This window comes from Astatotilapia calliptera, chromosome 4 (genome assembly GCF_964374335.1).
Source record: "Astatotilapia calliptera chromosome 4, fAstCal68.1, whole genome shotgun sequence".
In the NCBI taxonomy this organism is placed as follows: domain Eukaryota; kingdom Metazoa; phylum Chordata; class Actinopteri; order Cichliformes; family Cichlidae; genus Astatotilapia; species Astatotilapia calliptera.
The window spans coordinates 18,738,331-18,757,146 of record NC_137425.1 but is presented as its reverse complement, the minus strand read 5'-3'; the positions used below and the strand labels follow the sequence as shown (position 1 = coordinate 18,757,146).

The 18,816-nt window shown below is 41.9% G+C and overlaps 1 protein-coding gene and 1 long non-coding RNA gene across 2 annotated transcripts; one reads left to right on the top strand and one right to left on the bottom strand.

Annotated features, from left to right (window-relative positions):
* The first annotated feature begins 6,161 nt into the window (after window positions 1-6,161).
* Window positions 6,162-9,929, top strand: LOC113020037 (WAP, Kazal, immunoglobulin, Kunitz and NTR domain-containing protein 2-like). Its single transcript, XM_026163705.2, has 3 exons — window positions 6,162-6,776; window positions 7,508-7,824; window positions 8,022-9,929. Exons 1-3 carry the CDS (start codon window positions 6,564-6,566, stop codon window positions 9,220-9,222), a joined length of 1,731 nt encoding a protein of 576 aa, XP_026019490.1. The 5' UTR covers window positions 6,162-6,563; the 3' UTR covers window positions 9,223-9,929.
* Window positions 8,107-17,937, bottom strand: LOC145428564 (uncharacterized). The gene is made up of 3 exons (XR_013908855.1): window positions 13,124-17,937; window positions 8,455-10,348; window positions 8,107-8,232 (listed from the first exon to the last, which is right to left on the bottom strand). It is a non-coding gene; the product is annotated as an uncharacterized LOC145428564 (long non-coding RNA).
* Between the last annotated feature and the right edge of the window lie 879 nt (window positions 17,938-18,816).

Sequence of the window (18,816 nt, the reverse complement as noted above, 5' to 3'; positions counted from 1 at the left end):
ATTGTTTGAATATCTACACTGAACTCTTCCTTTTACATGTGTTGTGTTGCAGGTTTAACTGAAATTAAATGTGTTTCAGGTGACAACCACAAGAGGGCACACATGAGAAAATACAGGCATCGGAAGAGCCACATATAGGAGGACTAGTGTGATAATCTAAAGATTTTTCTAAATTTCTTTGAGTTCATTACAGTCATTAATCTGAGCTTGTTTAAATACTGGACTATTTTAGCTTCACACTGAAACGAATCAATTTTTAGTTATCTGCTCTTTGTGTCTGGGGAGTCATTTAAATACTGTTCAGTTCTAATCTTTATACTGTCGCATAGGACAGTTATGAATGTGACCTGTCACGGTAAGCTTTCTCAGTCTTTGCTACATTAATGGTTTCATTATTGTCATTTAGAAGTGTAGCAGGGTAAGCAGGTAAATAAGGAAGCTTTAACCCCTCCCCTTTTTTTCCCTTTTAAACAAATATCACTTTTGCTCTGTAATGCAAACAGAGATACTGTGTGTATTACAGCCTAAACGTTGATTCTAATAAACATCAGAACATCAGAATATTTTTCCATTTGTATGTTGTTAGCTATACAAATCCAAATCTAAGTATAATAAAACCACAGGGAAGTATATTAAACTCTTACCAAGGTACATTTGATAAGATGATTCTCATAGTGTCATCACATTGCTCATAGCTTGCATACATCAATCAGCCAGTCAGGAGTCAAGGAGTTGCTTGACATTTACATTTTAAATGCTGCCGTTACAGTTATATGCCACTTCATTAGGTACACTTTGCCAGTAGTGGACTGATCCGATTCAGAGCTGCCGTTGTTCTTCGTGGCATAGATTCAACAAGGTGCTGAAAACATTCCTCGGAAATGTTGGGCCATATCGACATGGTAGCATCTGATGTCAATCTCCCTGTTCTGCCACATCCCAAAGGTGCTCTGTTGGATTGTGATCTGGTGACTGTGGAAGCCCTTTGAGTGCAGGCAACTTATTGCCACGCTCAAGATTCATGATGTGATCTTTGTGAGCTCGCTTGTTATCCTGCTGGAAGCAGCCATCAGAAGATGGATACACTTTTCATAAAAGGATGACCATGGTCAGCAATAATATTCAGGTAGGCTGTGGTATTTAAACAATGCATAATTGGTACTAAGGGGCCGAAAATTTGCCATGAAAATAACCTTCGCACCATCGCAGCACCATCACCAGCCTGAACTGTTGAAACAAGGCAGGATGGGTCCATGCTTTCATGCTGGTGATGTTAAATTGTGACCCTGCCATCTGAATGATTGTTGGACAAAGTGGCATTTTTTTCCCAGTCTTTTTTCCTTGTTTGTGGAATTGTGTGAATTGTAACCTCTGTTTCCTGTTCTTAGCTGACAGGGGTGGCGCCGAGGTGTGGCTTTCTGCTGCTGTAGCCCATCTGCTTCAAAATTCAAGGTGTTGTGCATTCAGACATGCTCTTCTGCATACCTTGGCTGTAAGAAGTGATTATTTGAGTTATTGTTGCCTCATCAGCTTGAAGCTGTGTGGCTATTCTCTGTCTTCTGACATGAAGGCTCTTTTGCTCAGAGAACTGCTGCTCACTGGATTATTTTCTCTTTTTCTCAAACCAATCTCTTTAAAGCCAAGAAATAGTTATGTTCTGATACTCAGTTTAAAGGCTAGCAGGTCATCGTGACCATGTCTACTTACCTAAAGCTACAGAGTTGCTGCCATGTGATTGGCTGATTAGATGTTAGTGTTAACGAGTAGTTAATCAGGTACATGAAGTGGCCGTTGAGTGTACTTTAGGCATTTATTTCAAGATATGATAAAATGAGATATCGCGCTAATCGCTCCGTGCTGCTACGCCATCCAGCTGTGGTTAAGTTCATTTTACTTTAACGTTTGCACAGCAAGCCAGTGTTGTGCATCGTTCTGGTATGGACTTAGCTGACAACACATTTTGTTATGTTCCTTTTTGGTTTTAAAGAACATAAACATCACCTAAGTCCTGATACTTGTATGTGTGAAATCCTTAACCTTTTCAGCGAAATGAATACAGCGGCGTTCATGTGGTGACCAGATGTTCAGAGACAGCAAATCTGCAGAGCACAAATATTGCATAATATACACAGAATTGCGTTCCAGAAGTTAAGCATGCGTGCGTGTATGTATGTGTGTGTCTTCAGAAAATGCAAGCCAATTTACAAAGAGAGACGAGGCATTTCTAGTGAGATGTACTGCATACATTATCTGTGTGTGTATTCCTACATGTCTCTCATTGACATGCTGTGTGTCTAGACTGAAAAATCGGCTTAGGTCCCTGCTGTGGCTGGACGTGTCCTTCTCCTTTGTTATGGAATGAGCCACTCATAATAAGCTTAGTATGAACAGTCATAACACCTTCATTGTTTTTAAACCAGCCCCACCAGATCCCCAGACTTCAATCGTGGGCAAAAGCATCTGTGGATCGACGTGGTGCAGAACCCCTGAAGCATTTTTACAAATAAAGGCAGAAGGTGATGTTATTTGCAGGTACACTACCAGTCAAACGTTTAGACACACCTTCTCATTTAATGGTTCTTCTTTATTTTCATCACTGTTTACAGTGTAGATTCTCACTGAAGGCATCAAAATTATGAATGAACACATGGAATTATGTAGTAAACAAAACGTGGGAAATAACTCAAAACATGTTTTCGATTTTAGATTTTTCAGCATTGCTTTGATTATTGCTTTGCACACTCTTGGCATTCTCTCGACGAGCTTCATGAGGTCATCACCTGAAATAGTTTTTCCAGCAGTCTTGAAGGAGTTCCCAGAGATGCTGAGCACTTGTTGGCCCTTTGCCTTCACTCTGCAGTCCATCTCATCGTAAGCCATCTCGATTGGGTTTAGGTCAGGTGACTGTGGAGGCCAGGCCACCTGGAGCAGGACTCCATCACTCTCCTTCTTGGTCAAACAGCCCTTACCCACTTTGGAGGTGTGTTTGGGGTCATTGTCCTGTTGAAAAATAAATGATGGTCCAACTAAACGCAAACTGGTTGTGATGGCATGTTGCTGCAGGATGCTGTGATAGCCATGCTGGTTCAGTGTGCCTTCAGGTTTGAATAAATCCCCAACAGTGTCACCAGCAAAGCACCCCCACATCATAACACTCCTCCTCCGTGCTTCACGGTGGAAACCATGCATATAGAGACCATCCGTTTTCTGCGCAAAGACATGGCAGGTGAAACCAAAGATCTCAAATTTGGACTTGTCAGACCAAAGTACAGATTTCCACTGGTCTAATGTCCATTCCTTGTGTTTCCCGGCCCAAACAAATCTCTTCTGCTTGTTGCGTTTCCTTAGTAGTGGTTTCTTAGCAGCCATTGGACCAGTGGAACTCTGTGTGGCATTTATCTGGGCTCTAATCTGAGGTGCTGTTAACTTGCAATTTCTAAGGCTGCTGGCTTGGATGAATTTATCCTCAGCAGCAGAGGTGACTCCTGGTCTTCCTTTCCGGGGGCGGTTTACATTTGAACCAGTTTCATCGTAGCACTTAATGGTTTTTGTGACCGCACTTGGGGACATATTCAAAGTTTTGCCAATTTTCCAGACCAACTGAGCTTCAGTTCTTAAAGTAATGATGGACTGTTGTTTCTCTTTACTTAGCTGATTGGTTCTTGCCATAATGGGAATTCTAACAGCTGTCAAATGGGGTTGTCAGCTGTTTACCAACCTGACTTCTGCACAACACAACTGATGGTCCCAATCCCATTAGGAAGGCAAGGAATTCCACAAATGAACCCTGACAAGGCACACCTGTGAAGTGAAAACCATCTCAGGTGACCACATCATGAAGCTCATTGAGAGAAGTCCGAGGGTTTGCGGCACTGTCAACAAAGCAAAGGGTGGCTACTTTGAGGACTCTAAAATATGAAATATATTTAGAGTTATTTGTCAATTTCTTCTTTGAAAAATGAGACGGCATGTCCACATTTTTGACTAATGCGAGGATACTGAACGTCTATTGAACACTTAAAACAGGATAAAATGTAATTTTGAATATTTGAAGTAAAATCCAAACTGCTAAGGGAGAAATACCGATGGTTAGAACTGGCGTTCCCCAGGGTGCCATCCTTGGCCCCTTATTGCTCATGCAAACACTGCTGGAAGTAGATGTCCTTAATGGCAGGAAGGCTTCTGCCAGTGATGTTCTCTGTCACATCCAACAAACTCTTTAGTGATTTTCGACTTTTGGCAGAGCAACTCCTATAGCAAAACTGTCCTTCAACCTGTTATCAGGCTTTTGATTGTATATTATATAATGTATAATAAGCATAAAATCGTAATATATTTTATTCTTATTATTACAAACATAAAATTGTCAGGTTCTTGGACTGTTCGGTCGGCACAGACACATGGAGAGGGTGCACAGAGAAGGTCAAAGTCAAGGTCTGTTTTCAGACAATATATGTTCTGAAGGAAGATAGACTGGTGGGCTGCATGGGGTCCTCCGTGTAGCTTTATTCAATATTTGACATGCCCCGTAAGCACCAGTGTCGACTATGCTGGGAATGCAGGGTCTTGAGGGTTGAAGGTTAGGGGTGGGGGGGTCTGTGGTGGTGGGGGTGTGAGTGAGCAGACAGTAAAAACATATCTTGACTGTGACTGTATGCACGTCCATAGGTGAATCTTTATAATCAGTGTTAAACACATTCTCTATATACTTCCTTTTTATGTGTCTGTGTTTATACAAGTGCCCTCAGACAGGGCTAACAGACAGGAGAGGAGAATGGGACTGCAGGGCTCGGCCTAAAGAACAGTGGGCCTCTTCAGGCTCAGCAGGGACTCAGCTTGGGAAGCACAGCCGACATAACCATGCTCTTTACCTCTCTCACACACACATATAGAGACGCAGAAGCTTTCAAAATGTAAACATTTTTATTCCTTTAAAGCTGCACCAGCTATTTAACACAAGCAAAGGCTTAAAGTGAGGACTATAGAAAACCCTTTGTTCCTGTGGTTTTGTTCACACCAAGCAGACCTCCAACCTATTTGTTTTGTTTTGAGGCCTTCTCTTCTGCAGCACTTCCTGGAATTGCCTTTTGCGGGAAATGATACAGTTTCTCACAGCGTGATTTCAAGCTGTACTATTTGTGACGTCCTGCATGTCAATATTGTGATAGCTGCCAAATGACCCTGCAGACTCTCCTTTACTGCAGCATGCCCTGCCTAAAGTTTTTCCTTTTAGGTTTCCAGACACTGCAAAGCTTTTAGTTAAGAAAGTTAAACACCAATTTCTATTCAGTTTATAATTGACTAACTTATCAGTAAGAGTCATTAAAGGAAAATCAGTGGTTATTCCTTATTTAGCAGTTTGAGACTGATTTTGATTTAACACACTAATAATGTTAAAAACCTCTTTTCAAAATAGTAAGAAGCAGAAATTAACATTGTTATAGTTTTACATGTCTCTATAAATAACAGGAATTAAAAACTTGAACAGAGATCCTGACATGTATGACACCATCTGGTGCGCCGTCATAATTGTTTTCTGTCTGAAAAGTGTGAATCAGAGTTTGTGAGGCACAGAATCGTTTCCCGGTGGGAAGACATTGAAACGTAAAACAAAGTTGATGGGTAAAGACCTATTATCCAAAATAAAAATGTTCAAATCCGTGCGAAAACAGTTATAATAGCCGACAGAGTGCAGCCACATCTGCATTTCACCCCAAGAAGACTGAATGAACCAGGCACTATTTGGTGGTCTCTGCGTACAGAAGGCAAAGACCCGACGGAACTGCACTGAGTTTGGCGCTATCTTCTGGAGAGTCACATTTTCTTCAGACGAGCCGGTGAGATTTTACAGTAATCACTGCGCATTATCACTAAGATGAAGTGATACGCAGTCTGTGTAAAACATTATCTCTGAACAGAAGCCCACTCAAAGCTTAATATGCTACAGGATAGTAGCGTTTTTTTCTTCATATACTGAATAAAATCTTAACACTGACAAATGAGAATGAATGAGCTCGTGCCAAACCACGACGTCACATTTATTAATAGTTTACATTTCTCTTTTCATGGATACTAAATGGTGTTAAACTCCCGATATAATTTCGGAATCATCGCTACTTTTCACCGACATTGCAAGTTAAGGGTTAAGGCAGGCAGCGCCTTACGCACAGGTGTCTCACCAGTCTTCTGTGAAACAACGCCTGCAAACTGTTGGCGAACTTTTAATTAAGTTGTTCATGACTGTAACTCAGCTGGGTTTATGCTGTCCGAGTAGACGGGTCACTGTAATTCATGTAGCTAGACCTTAAAGGGGTTCGCACCACCACAGCCCTCATCCTCTGCCTCTATCAACGTAGGAAGAAAAAAAAAACCCGGACAGCTCTCAAGATCGGTCCCGGTCCCGCAAACGCCTTTTTTTTTCTACCTTCAATTTTATTCGTCGTCTCTTTTTCTTTTTTAAATTTCACGCGACTGGACTTAGTGTAAAGACATCTTAAAAGCCCTAAAGTCGGCGAGACCCGGTTGTATTTTCTGCATTTTAGTGCTTCCATTACGCGCCGGATATGTGGTGGATGCTTTTTCACCGATGGATCTGGTTTCTTCTTGGACATTGCTATACTCTACTCCTTTACATAGACAGCTGCCGTGTGAGAGCAATGCCCATGTCTGTGGCAAAAGTGGTGTACTCTCACGCAGGTCTTTGCCCGAACGATCTGAACCCTAACCTGTGGGTGGATGCTATGAGCACCTGCATGCGCGAGTGCGAATCCGATCAGGTGAGTTCTCTTACTGCTTGTAAAATGTTCGCGTGCAGCCGAGATTTAGGCAAACTGGATTTAAAAATAAGAGAAAAAAAACTGCATTTCAAGAAAAATCATTTAAATTCATTCATTGCTACTGAATACTGAAGTTAAAACGGTCGAGGCTGAACAAAAAGAGGAGTTAAGACTGATCAGTGGGAATAATTTGTGTTTTTACGTAGATTAAAGTATTACCTTCCTTTTGCACTGTAATAGAAACTGAACACAGCCAAAATAACCTCTGTGGCGAGGTCATGTACCAGGAGTGCATTTATAACTAAACTTACTCCTTTCAAAGTTTTCATTCCACCCGTCACACATTGGCCAATACTGTTGTAAACAGTATTTAAAGAATCCTCAAGACAAAAATGTATCTCAAATGAAAAATGTGAACACAAAATATGACTTCTTTAAACTTTAAAGCAGGGGTGTCAAACATAAGGCTCGGGGACTACATTTGGGCTGGCAAAGACTCCAATCTGGCCCTCTGGAAGGGTTTGGAAAATGTGAAGTGCAACGATTTTGAACTTTTAGCTGTATTGTCATACGTTTAAGTAACAGATAAACAATTAAATGACAGAAAACTTCCTCTTTTTCCACTTTTGACATCCCTGCCTTAAAGTGTCTTCTCTGTTTTGTCCAGTTCACGTGATTCCATTCACTGCTGATATGTGGTAGAAAAGTGTTATTTTCTCTTCAAACTTTAGGACTGTGAGACTTTTGAGAAGTGCTGCCCTAATGTATGCGGTAACAAGAGCTGTGTGGCAGCACGCTATATAGACATCAAAGGGAACAAGGGCCCCATTGGAATGCCAAAGGGTGCCACCTGCGACAAGTTCATGTGCTCTCAGCAAGGGTCCGAGTGTGACATCTGGGATGGCCAGCCAGTTTGTAAGTGCCGAGACCGCTGTGAGAGGGAACCCCACTTCACGTGTGCATCTGATGGCATGACGTATTATAACAAGTGCTACATGGACGCTGAGGCCTGTTCCAAGGGTATCTCTATCTCTGAGGTCACCTGCAGGTAACATGTTAAGTATTTTAGATCTCTACTGTTTGCTTTTTGGTAACAAGGTAACGTTGTCCTTCTTCAGTCTTAAAAATTGAGACTCTCCTCTAAACTTTAGTTTAGCAATATTAATGTGTTTTGTGTACAAAACATCCCAATGGGAATGAAAGAAGAACCTCAGACATTAACTGGCTCTGATTTATTACCTACAGGTACCACCTGACCTGGCCAAACACCAGCCCACTCCCCGTGGAGACCACATTACATCCCACCACCGCCCTCCAGACCACCCTCCCGACTGACATCCAGCTTCCCGCCATACACAATGGACCCAGCCAGCAGGCTGTCTTTGTGGGTGAGACAGCCACCTTCCTGTGTGAAGTGTCTGGAAAGCCGCGTCCGGAAATCACCTGGGAGAAGCAACTGAAAGGGAAAGAGAATATCGTAATGAGACCCAATCACGTCCGAGGGAACGTCGTGGTCACTAACATCGGTCAGCTAGTTATATACAACGCGCAACTTCAGGATGCTGGAATCTATACGTGCACAGCCAGAAATGTTGGAGGAAGTGTGTCATCACACTATCCTCTGGTAGTGATCAAGAAAGAAACGAAAAGTAAAAATCCAGAGGGGAACAGCACCAACCTGCCTTTTCCAGCTGCCGAGTGCCTTAAGAGTCCAGACACGGATGACTGTGGGGAAGAGAGCATAAGCTGGTATTATGAACCAAAGAGGAACAACTGCTTCACCTTTACCTACAGTCAGTGCAACAAAAACAGAAACCACTTTGACACCTACGAAGCCTGCATGCTGTCATGCGGAGGAGAGCTGGCAGCTCCCTGTAGCCTTCCAAGCCTTCAAGGCCCCTGCAAAGCCTACGAGCCCCGCTGGGCTTATAGCAGCACTCTCAAAAAGTGCCAGTCGTTTGTGTACGGAGGCTGTGGTGGCAACGAGAACAACTTTCAATCTAAAGAGGCCTGTGAAGAGATGTGCCCCTTTCCGAAGAACAACAACTGCAAGGTGTGCAAACCCCGAGGCAAGATGGTGGCCAGCTTCTGCAAGAGCGACTTCGTGATCCTTGGCCGGGTGACCGAGCTGACAGAGGAACAAGAGTCGGGCCACGCTTTGGTGACGGTGGAGGAGATCTTGAAGGATGAGAAGATGGGTCTTAGATTCTTTGGCAAAGAACCACTCGAGGTGACTCTTCTAAACATGGACTGGAACTGCCCCTGCCCCAACATCACTGTAGCCGACGGGCAGCTCATTATCATGGGGGACGTCCACAACGGCATGGCCATCCTGCAGCCCGACAGCTTTGTAGGCTCCTCGAGCAATCGCAGAATCAGGAAGCTGCGTGAGATTATCAGCAAGAAAACCTGCGATTTCATTAAAGATTTCTCCACCGTCCAGTAGACTCTGATAGCAACTGAAAGCTCATTACAGGTTGTCATTTTCAGATAAATCCAGTGACCTCAACAGTCAGACTGACTGCCAACAAACACAAAACTAGAAACGTATCTGCAGGTTGTTTTCTTTCCTCTCTCATTTTCCACACAGCTCAGAAGGTCTCAGAAAAACATTTTACATCATCCGTACTGTTCACTGTGTTATTTCTTTTTATTCAGTTGTGGGGTACACTGTCTGGATTAAGCAAGTGGCATATTAATAGTCAGAAGCATTTACCCTGTTTAAAGTATTTAATCCTTTTCCTTTCCAAATGTTACCCAAATATACACTAATGCCACTCGTATATCAGCATATCCTAATAAGATTAGTATAGTTGCTTTAATTTTTTGATGGGTATCTCACAGTTGATATTTTGTAACATCTGTCCTCAGCACTTAAGCCCACTATAATGCCTCAGTTTATCAACCAGAATCAAATAAGCTCTTCGGTTCCATTTTCTGGACAATTGTTTTTATTTTTCGATTTTTTTTGAGTTTCCATGTGTTTGTACGTGGACTTGTGTACTTCATATTTATTTTTACTGATCTAGCTCTGTTGATCTAATTGCATAGGGACCAGATATGTTTTTTATTTTGTCTATGATATCCTACATTAATGTTCATTAAAACATGTATAAAACATGATAGCAAATAAATAAAGCTAATCTTGAAAAATGTTCCTTCCTTCTTGATTTTTTTAAATGCTGTTTCCTCTGCTGAAGGAGAAATACCAGACACTGCCACAATTTGTCAAAGCGTTAAGGCGGGCAGTGCATGTTGTTCTGTAGTTGATGTCCCTCCATCCATGTCCTCCTCCTTCTACACACACACAGAGACACACACGCAGGGCCGAGTCTGGCATTAAAATTCGAAACAGGTCACATTCCAGCACAGCTGTGGTGGCCTGTGGAGCTGTGTGTTGTGTTGTGTCTGGGTCTGGGGCCCTCGCATAGCACACACCCCACCGGCCATCCATTGGCCTTGCACGGTCCCTTTCATGTGCAAGAGGCCGCGGTGAAGGGGAAGAGGAGGAGGGGGAGGAGGAGAGGGATGTTGGCTGATTCTCTCTCTTTCGCTCCCTCAGTTGGCCACATCTGTGTTTAGGGGACATAATAGAGAACAGAGAGAGGAGTGGAAGGGGTGTAAAAGGGTGTTATAAGTTAAGCAGGAGCAGGGGAAGGTAACTCATGAAGCAAGCAAGTCAGTGCAGACCTTCAGCACATGCAGTTATTCTGAAAACGCTTTAATGTTTTCACGGTAAGATCTTGGTTGTGGATGGTGACAATGACGAAAAGAAAATCAGCCTTGCAGGTTTTTGTAATTTGAGAATCGAGGCAGGGTTTATAAATGCTTTGTGAGCTGGATCAGCTGATCATAGCGCCAGCTAGCCTTTGAATGTTCTCCCCTCCCTCCTTTCCCCTCTGGCCTTATATCCCCTTCTCTAAATCCCTTCCTCAGCCCTCTTCCTCAGCCCTCATCCTCAACCTCCTTCCCACCGACCGACAACCAGCCTTGGGCGGCGACCTCTGACCCTGCTAATGAAAAAGAGGCCACCAAGGAAAAGGCCACTTTCATTAGAACTGTTGACAAGTGTTAAGTGACTGGCTGAGCTCCAGACAGAGCTCCGCACAGCCTCCTTGATGTACTACACATCACAGCTGGCTGCTGATTTCAGTATCAAGTTCACTTAGAGACCACCAGCCAGGCAGCCAGCCAGACAGACCATAATAATCAGCCAGACAGCCGCAGGTACAAAGGGGGGAGGGGCAGAGTGCCCTCAGTGACACAATATCACTGAAGATCTTCCAAGTATTCAGAGCGGTGATTTACTTTCACTTTAAGATGACTAATTGAAAAAAATAAATAAATGAAATTACGTTATACATTAGATATGTTGCACAACCAATGTCCATATTCATTATAATTTGATCAAATCTATAGCTATTAAAAAAATACACACATATGTGATATGAAATAGAAACAGAGTAGAGGCCGTCCTTGCATCATTTCTATGTCTCGCAATCACATCACAAGATTTTGGTTATTTGTGAACAAATAAACAAATAATTTCAGTTTTTCTTATCCTGTGTTGGTGTTTGCAATCATTTAGAAACATTCAAGTCAACAATTTGAACAGTTATCAGCTGCCAATGTCTTTATATTCTAACATACTGAAATAAGTCAAAGCAGTTTGAAAATGTAGCCTTTCAATTTAAAGTATAAAAAAATGGATCAGTGAGTCTAACATGTTGCTTATTTTAAGAGGCTGTTTAGATTAAATCTTGGACCAGGACACCAAAATTAAATGTAATCAGAACTAATAGTACATTTTTTAGTTGCATAATGGGCCGTTGTTGTGTGGTGGATACGAAGAAAATTACACTACTGATTTTTCTTTTCAGCAGTCATTGTGTTTGTCCACTGGGTGGCAGCAGAGTACTTAAAAAAAAGAGAAAAGCAAGCCATGAGCCATTGTAAGCTTGCCTAAGTACATTTAAATAATATAACGTTAAATCGGACTGATAGTTGTCTTTCATCTATATTTACTGTTCATTAAATACACATAGTTCAAAATACGAATAAGAGTGTAGTGAGAAATAAGGTAAGTTTAACGGGACCTTTGTTTCTAATATACCTGGGGCTGATTATATTACAGTTGTGAGTCTTGAGCTGCCCCTCATTTTTTGTATTTTGTTAATAATATCATTAAACTATACATACAGGTACGGGTACATACAGGCTTTATGAAGGACGGTCAAAGCTCTTCTTTAGATGTTGGCTGCCTTTTGTTCTGTTCTCTGCCAAGATGATCGCATGCTGGTTCAATGATGTTAATGTCTGGGCTCTGGGGAGGCCAATCTATGACACACTGAGTGTTTTTCTACTCGAGTGTGTTTTTACCAGGCTGGCAGTGTGTTAACACATTGCCAGTCAGACACTCTCCAGATGATATTGCATAGCGGTTTAAAATCTGATGGTTTTTTTTCTGTATTCATAATTTCATCAACTGTGACAAGATCCCCAACACCACTGGCTGAAACCATGACAGAGCCTCCACCGTGTTTTACAGATGGCTGTAGACACTTACTGTTAAACTTCCTCCTCTTCACATACTGACTGTGATTTTTCAGTCCACTTCTTTTGGAATTTGGCATATCTCAGCGTTCCCTGCCTGTTTCCACTCCCTAAAAATAGCTCCTTGACAGCCACTGAGACCATTTCTGGTCTTCAGTGAACAGCAGATGGATCAACTGAAGGGCCAGATGCATCTCTCAGGTTCTGTGTCAAGATTTCTTCCTGTTTCTTGAGGTTATGATTTTCAGATACCGTTCATTTGCTGGAGATAGTTTTTAGGTCTGCCACTTCTTCTTTTATCCTCCACTTGTCCAGTTTCCTCAGACTGAACACCAGTCTGACAGATTTTCACCCTACAGCTCTTTGTGAATCACCTGATTAGTGCACAAATACCCCTTTATGCCTATCAAACTGTGTTATCTTTGGCACATTTCATACATCAACTAAAGAAACGTGAACAAAAATAGTAACAGAGTGCCTAAAGATACGATTTAAAACTAGTTCTTTGCTGTGAGTGTGTTTTGTGCAGACACAACAGTGGTTCAAAAACCATTCTGAAAATGATCAGGTACAAGGACCAGACAAGAATGAGTGAAGAAGCCGTCCAAAATTCTTAAAGACCATCAAGAAGTCTGGTGATCTATTGCTCAAACTTGCTTTAAAGTCTGGCTCCTTATAAGCAAAATACAGAGAAATGAGGGTGGCTCAAGACTTTTGCACAGCACTGTATGAATATATTATAGATTTCCAAATGTTCCTACACACAAACACATACACACAGTGTGTCATTTTACCTTATGAATGAATCCACAAGCAGGCAGCCAGATGGTCGTGGAGCTCGTGCCCAATGCTTTGGATGTGCTAGTACTTCATGAACACGCACACATTCTCAGTAGCATCTCTTCGGAGCACAGCTGGTCTGTATGTACACTAAAATGTGCCAGATGGGGAAGAATACAGAGAAGGCCAAAGAAAACAGAAAGCCATAAATTATCAAGATAAAATGCAGATTGAGCTCAGTGCATTAATGTGATGTTGCTAGAGGTAACTGATGAGTTGGTAAGCAGGAATTTTTCCACTTACACAGAGGCCGGATCATATTTGAACAAACGGCAAACAAGTGCTTGTGAAACTCACTTTACAAGCTCACAATCTGGCCACAGCAGTTTTCTCTGTCTCTCGTTTATTTTTCAAGACATGTCGCATGTGTGGTGAATGAAAGGTCTGTGGACGTTTGATCGAGAAAGGAGAAGGAGATGAAAGCAGAGCACAGAGCAAAGGGGGGGTGGAGACTTGGATACGTGAGCGATGAGAGTAGAAAGGTCGTTGTAGCATTAGGAGGGTGTAAATTGTCCAGAACATAAAACTGCTGCTGCTGACTCCTGGGGATTCTTTTCCCCACTCATCTTTAACTTTCTAAAAATAGTACCTGCTCAGTGCATGATAATGCAGGCTCAAAATTGCCTATTTCAGTGTCACCTGCAAATGAAGAGGCAAGAAAATGCAAGAGTGAAAATCAGGTTTAGTTGCCATCGCCCTGAAATGTGAATAACAGAGAGGCAGAGAAAAAGCTGACAGCACTGAGGGAGAAAGAGGACAGGGAGTGGCCAAAAAAATAGAGAAAGCCTGGAGGAGGGGGGCTGGGAGAGAGGGATGTTTTGGGACAAAATATGCTAATCCCAAACCAACATCACACATGGTTATTTTTAGGGATTTCTCATTGTTCTATTTTGGGACAAGGACCATTGTCCTCGTGTGGCCCAGCAGAAAGGCTGCAGAGACCAGATGCTATCAGGAGTGGAAACAAGAGGAGCCAGTCTCTTGTGAATGTGAATGACCTACCTTACATATGATTAGATGCAGAGCAGAGAAAAGAAATCTGCTTATAGAGACGGAAGGACATGGGGGATTTTGGGATGCTGGTACTTAAGACTACTACTACACAAAGGCAAACATGAAAGACAAACCGTCTCGCGTCATATATCTTTGAGTGGTACAAATATGATGTGTGATGTCTGAATCTGTCTTTATGTACTAGTTTGACTAGTAGGTTTGAGGTGCCGAGACGCTGTTAGCAAGGATGACAACTGTCTTTGGATACCACTGGTACCCCAAAAGCTAACTTTAAAGTGGTAATGCTATAGGCCTACAGGAACCACCTGGTTTAGCTCAGAGCTGGAACAATGAAGCCAGTGGTGCTTGCATGAAGCTAAGTGATCACAGATAATAAATCTCTGCAAATCATGCTTTATATTTGTCAACATATCAACATCTCAGTGTATAGGTGTTTTTGTAACAGCATAAAAATGACTACTAGTGTCTTCCCTGGCATACATCCAATGCTGTATGTGATTATTGGCGCACACCAAGAATGATTGTTTTGTTTTCATGAATATGAAAAGACGTTCCAGTCCCAACAATCACCTCCATTTCAATTCACTTCAATTCAATTTTATTTATATGGCGCCAAATCACAATAACAGTTGCCTCAAGGCGATTTATATTGTAAGATAAAGATCCAATAATAATGCAAAGAAAGCAGAGAAAACAATCATATGACTCCTTATGAGTAAGCACTTTGGCAAAAGTGGGAAGAAAAAACTCTCATTTAACAGGAAGAAAACTCCAGCAGAACCAGGCTTGGGGAGGGGCGGCCATCTGCCATGATCAGTTGGGGTGAGAGGAGGAAGACAGGACAAAGACACAAACTAAAATCTACAAACACCTCTTAAGAAGTAATAAAGCAGTACTGAAGTTACTGTTACGTTACTAAACCCAACAATGGCTGCTGTAAAATGTACACTCACATGGCATTTTATTAGGTACACTTTAAGAGCACCAGGCTGGAAACCCTCTTGCCTTCAAAACTATCATAGATTCAGCAACAAAGTGATGGAGACATTCCTCAGATGTTTTGGTCCATGTTGACATGATAGCATCACACAGTTGCTCCAGATTTGTAGGCTGCACTTCCATGATGTAAATCTTCCGTTCTACCACATTCCAAAGGTGCTCTGTTGGACTGAGATCTGATGGCTGTTGAGGCCATTTGAGTACAATGAACTCATTGTCATGTTCAAGAAACCAGAGATTGTTTGAGCTTTGTGACATTGTGTGTTATCCTGCTGGAAGCAGCCATCAGAAGATATTTACACTGTAGCCATAAAGGGATGGACATGGCCAGCAACAATTCTCGGGTAGGCTGTGATGTTTCAGAGATACTCAGTTAGTACTAAGGGGCTTAGAGTGTAGCAAGAAAACGTCCCCCATATAATCACATCACCACAAGCCTGAACTGTTGATACAAGGCAGGACGGGTCCATGTTTTCATGGCATTTGCATCAAATTCTGAAAAACCATCCAAGTTGCAGCTGAATTTAAGACTCATCAGACCGGGCAAGATTTTTCCAATCACCTGTTGTCCAATTTCATTGAACCACGTGAATTATAGCCCCACTTTCTTGTTCTTAACATACAAAAGTGACACCTGGTGTGGTCTTCTGCTGCTATAGCCCATCTGCTTCAAGAGTGTGCATTCAAAGATGCTCTTGGTTATAAAGAGTGTGAGTTACTGTTGCCTTCCTATCAGCGTGAAGCAGTCTGGCCACTCTCCTTTGACATCAACAAGGCATGTTCTCCCAGAAATCTACTGCTTAATGGATGTTTTCTCTTTTTTAGACCATTCTCTGGAAATCCTCGAGATAGTTGGTGGGAAAAATCCCAGTAATCCCAGTTGTATTAAGGAGCAGTTGAAGAGGTATAATAATAGATATGCTTATTTTTCCCAAATAATTCATGTGCTTATTTTCTGAGCTTTTCTTTCAGTCTGTTTTAGTTTGTGTATATACCAGGCCTTTCCTTTCCTATCTGCTTATGGCCTCAGTGGCTCCACAACCCCTGTTGCTACCACAGGGGTACCAGACGGGCCAAAGGATCCACGTCTTTGCTGAGTGCTATAAAGCGCTGCAGACACTGGAGGGAGTTCTAGACTTCTCCTTGTCTTTACGCGTGGAAAAAAAAGAGAAAATTAGTCCTTTGATGTTTATAGTAATAGTCATTTACATGGTGACTCAATGATAATATTGAGTACCACACGGAACTTGTAATGAGGCAGCAGGTGAAACATTTAGTTATATTATTAATATTAAATCAATTCTCTAGCCTTACTCTTTTTCTTTCAGTTGTGTTCCTCCAGCTGTTCCCCCAGAAGTTTTTGTAGCATAGTCAGGGCATTTTCTGCCAAATATAGTGCCAAACAAATGTCAGATCACTTTCCCAAAGCAATGAGACACACATGGTAAATCAGGGATCAGAGGAGAACAAATAAATAGATGAATTTGTGATTTATTTTCCATTCTCTCAGTCCAGTGCTCTGGATTACACTTTGCCAGCTTCCTACTTTACTTTTCATTTTTGTCCCTGTATAATGATAGGCAGAACCATCTGTGTCTTGCGCATTTGGCCATGTGACTTGATACTCATGGACACATAGATCAGAACTTTGATGCAACCTTTAAAAACCTTCTCTTAGAAGCAGACACATGTAATTTTTTTAATTTGTTGTCTCTGGTTTTTTGTGCTTTGAAATAATCCATCTTGCACCTGTGCCTATTTATTACATTTTTAGCATCTGACTAATGGTGGCCATTACATAACAGGTCACTCTCTGTTGTTTGACCCTTGTGTCAGCCGACAAGTCAGTGAGAAATAGCGTGTAAGATCGTTTCCTCAGAGAGTAATCATTTCCCCACTTACCACTTCTTGAATTGTGTACACGTTTCAATCCATTTTATAATCAGTTTCTTGTTTCATGACAGACATGATCTTCAGACTGTCACGTTGCACAATAGTGTGGCTTTATGCATAATGCATATTGTAAGACTTAGGCATCTGACCTTATTTCAGGAGAATTACATAAGGGTTCACTACTTGAAATGGAAGGAAATGCCTGGGCTTGTCTAAGACAGAGAACAAGAAAGAAGTTGCATTTGAACTATTTTTGGATACGTCAGATTCCTTTCCTCCACCGTTTGTGCCTCTCCGCCTTGAGAGAATATGAATATTAATCAGTGCTTTTATCGTTTGTTGTGGAAAAACTCCCTCTGCGCTTGAATGGCAGGAAAGCCATAAACCTGTTTCCCTGTATTGCATTAGCTCACAGTCAAAAGCAGAGCAACAGAGAGAAGCAGAACATAAAAGTAGCTGCGTGGAAGAAAGGCTGGGCTCCACACCTGAAAAATTTGACTTTTCAAATTTGCTTAAAGGAGTTGTGATTAGCTGCTAACAGGTACAAAAAGACAAAATGTTCTTCTTATGCACCCACAAATGCAACTGTATTTACACTTACATTTTGTGTGTGCTTCTTGGCTGCAATTCAAGTACCTTTAAGCTGGCTACAGACGAAATCCTCACGTGCAGCTCACATCTAAGCAAAGCTTGTGTGTTTGTGTGTGTGTGTGTGTGTGTGTGTGTGTGTGTGTGTGGGTACAGCATTATTGTGGGTGGCAGATCGCGGGACGTCATGCTTTCGTCCTGAGCAGCCTAGGCAGCATGCCAGTGTGTATTAAACATCCAATCACATGACACCTTCACCCTTGACCCCTGGTGTGTCCAGCAACTGAGAGAAAGACATAAGCTCAAGCAGGAGTGAAACCCTGAGAAGAAACACAGAAACAGATTTGATTAAACAATAAGTTAAGACAAAGAGGGTCGTGTGATGGTTTGCACTGTCTCACCATCCAGCCTAGGGCCTTTCTGTGTTATTTTTAGGTTTACTGGTGATTCTAAATTGTCTGTCTTTTTATGTTGGCACTGCAACAGATTGGCAACCTGTTCAGAGTGACCCCTCCAGTGACCCTGAAATAGTTAAATGGTAGAAAATGGATGGATGAATGGATGAGTGGATGGACGGGAGGTAAGATGAATAGGGAAGGTGGCAGGAACATGGTGAAGTTGACAGCTATTAACGATCTCCCTAGTGGAAATCTCCTGTCTAGTCACCAATAATGGGCTGTATGAATCTTACCCTGAGGATGTGATTACGCTGATCTGTTACCATAACAACTGAAGATCCAGCTGGCATAGAGAAAAAAACGTTTTTGTAGTAAGTTGTGAATAGATGAGGAGTCCTTCATTTACTTTATTTTGTCTGTATGTAAGTATCATTCTAATAGAAACAACTTTCCTCTAAGTATATTGGCCTACATTTGCTGACCTGCTTGTCTCCCATGGCTTTGCAGCAGCTGGCCTTAACACTCAACCCTCTGTCTGTCTTTGTAACCCTCTGTGCAATATGTTAGTCAACAATGTCTTTTGCTTTGTTGTCACTTCAGTTGCTCAAACTTGAAAGTAGCTGAACTCTGTGCATGTTGGTGAAAGTAATTTCACCTGTACTCACTACAAGTTTCTGAATTTTATTATTTCTTAGTCTCTGGTTGCTACTTTACTCCTCATTTCTGTGTGTATGCACACTCAGCGAATTCTCATC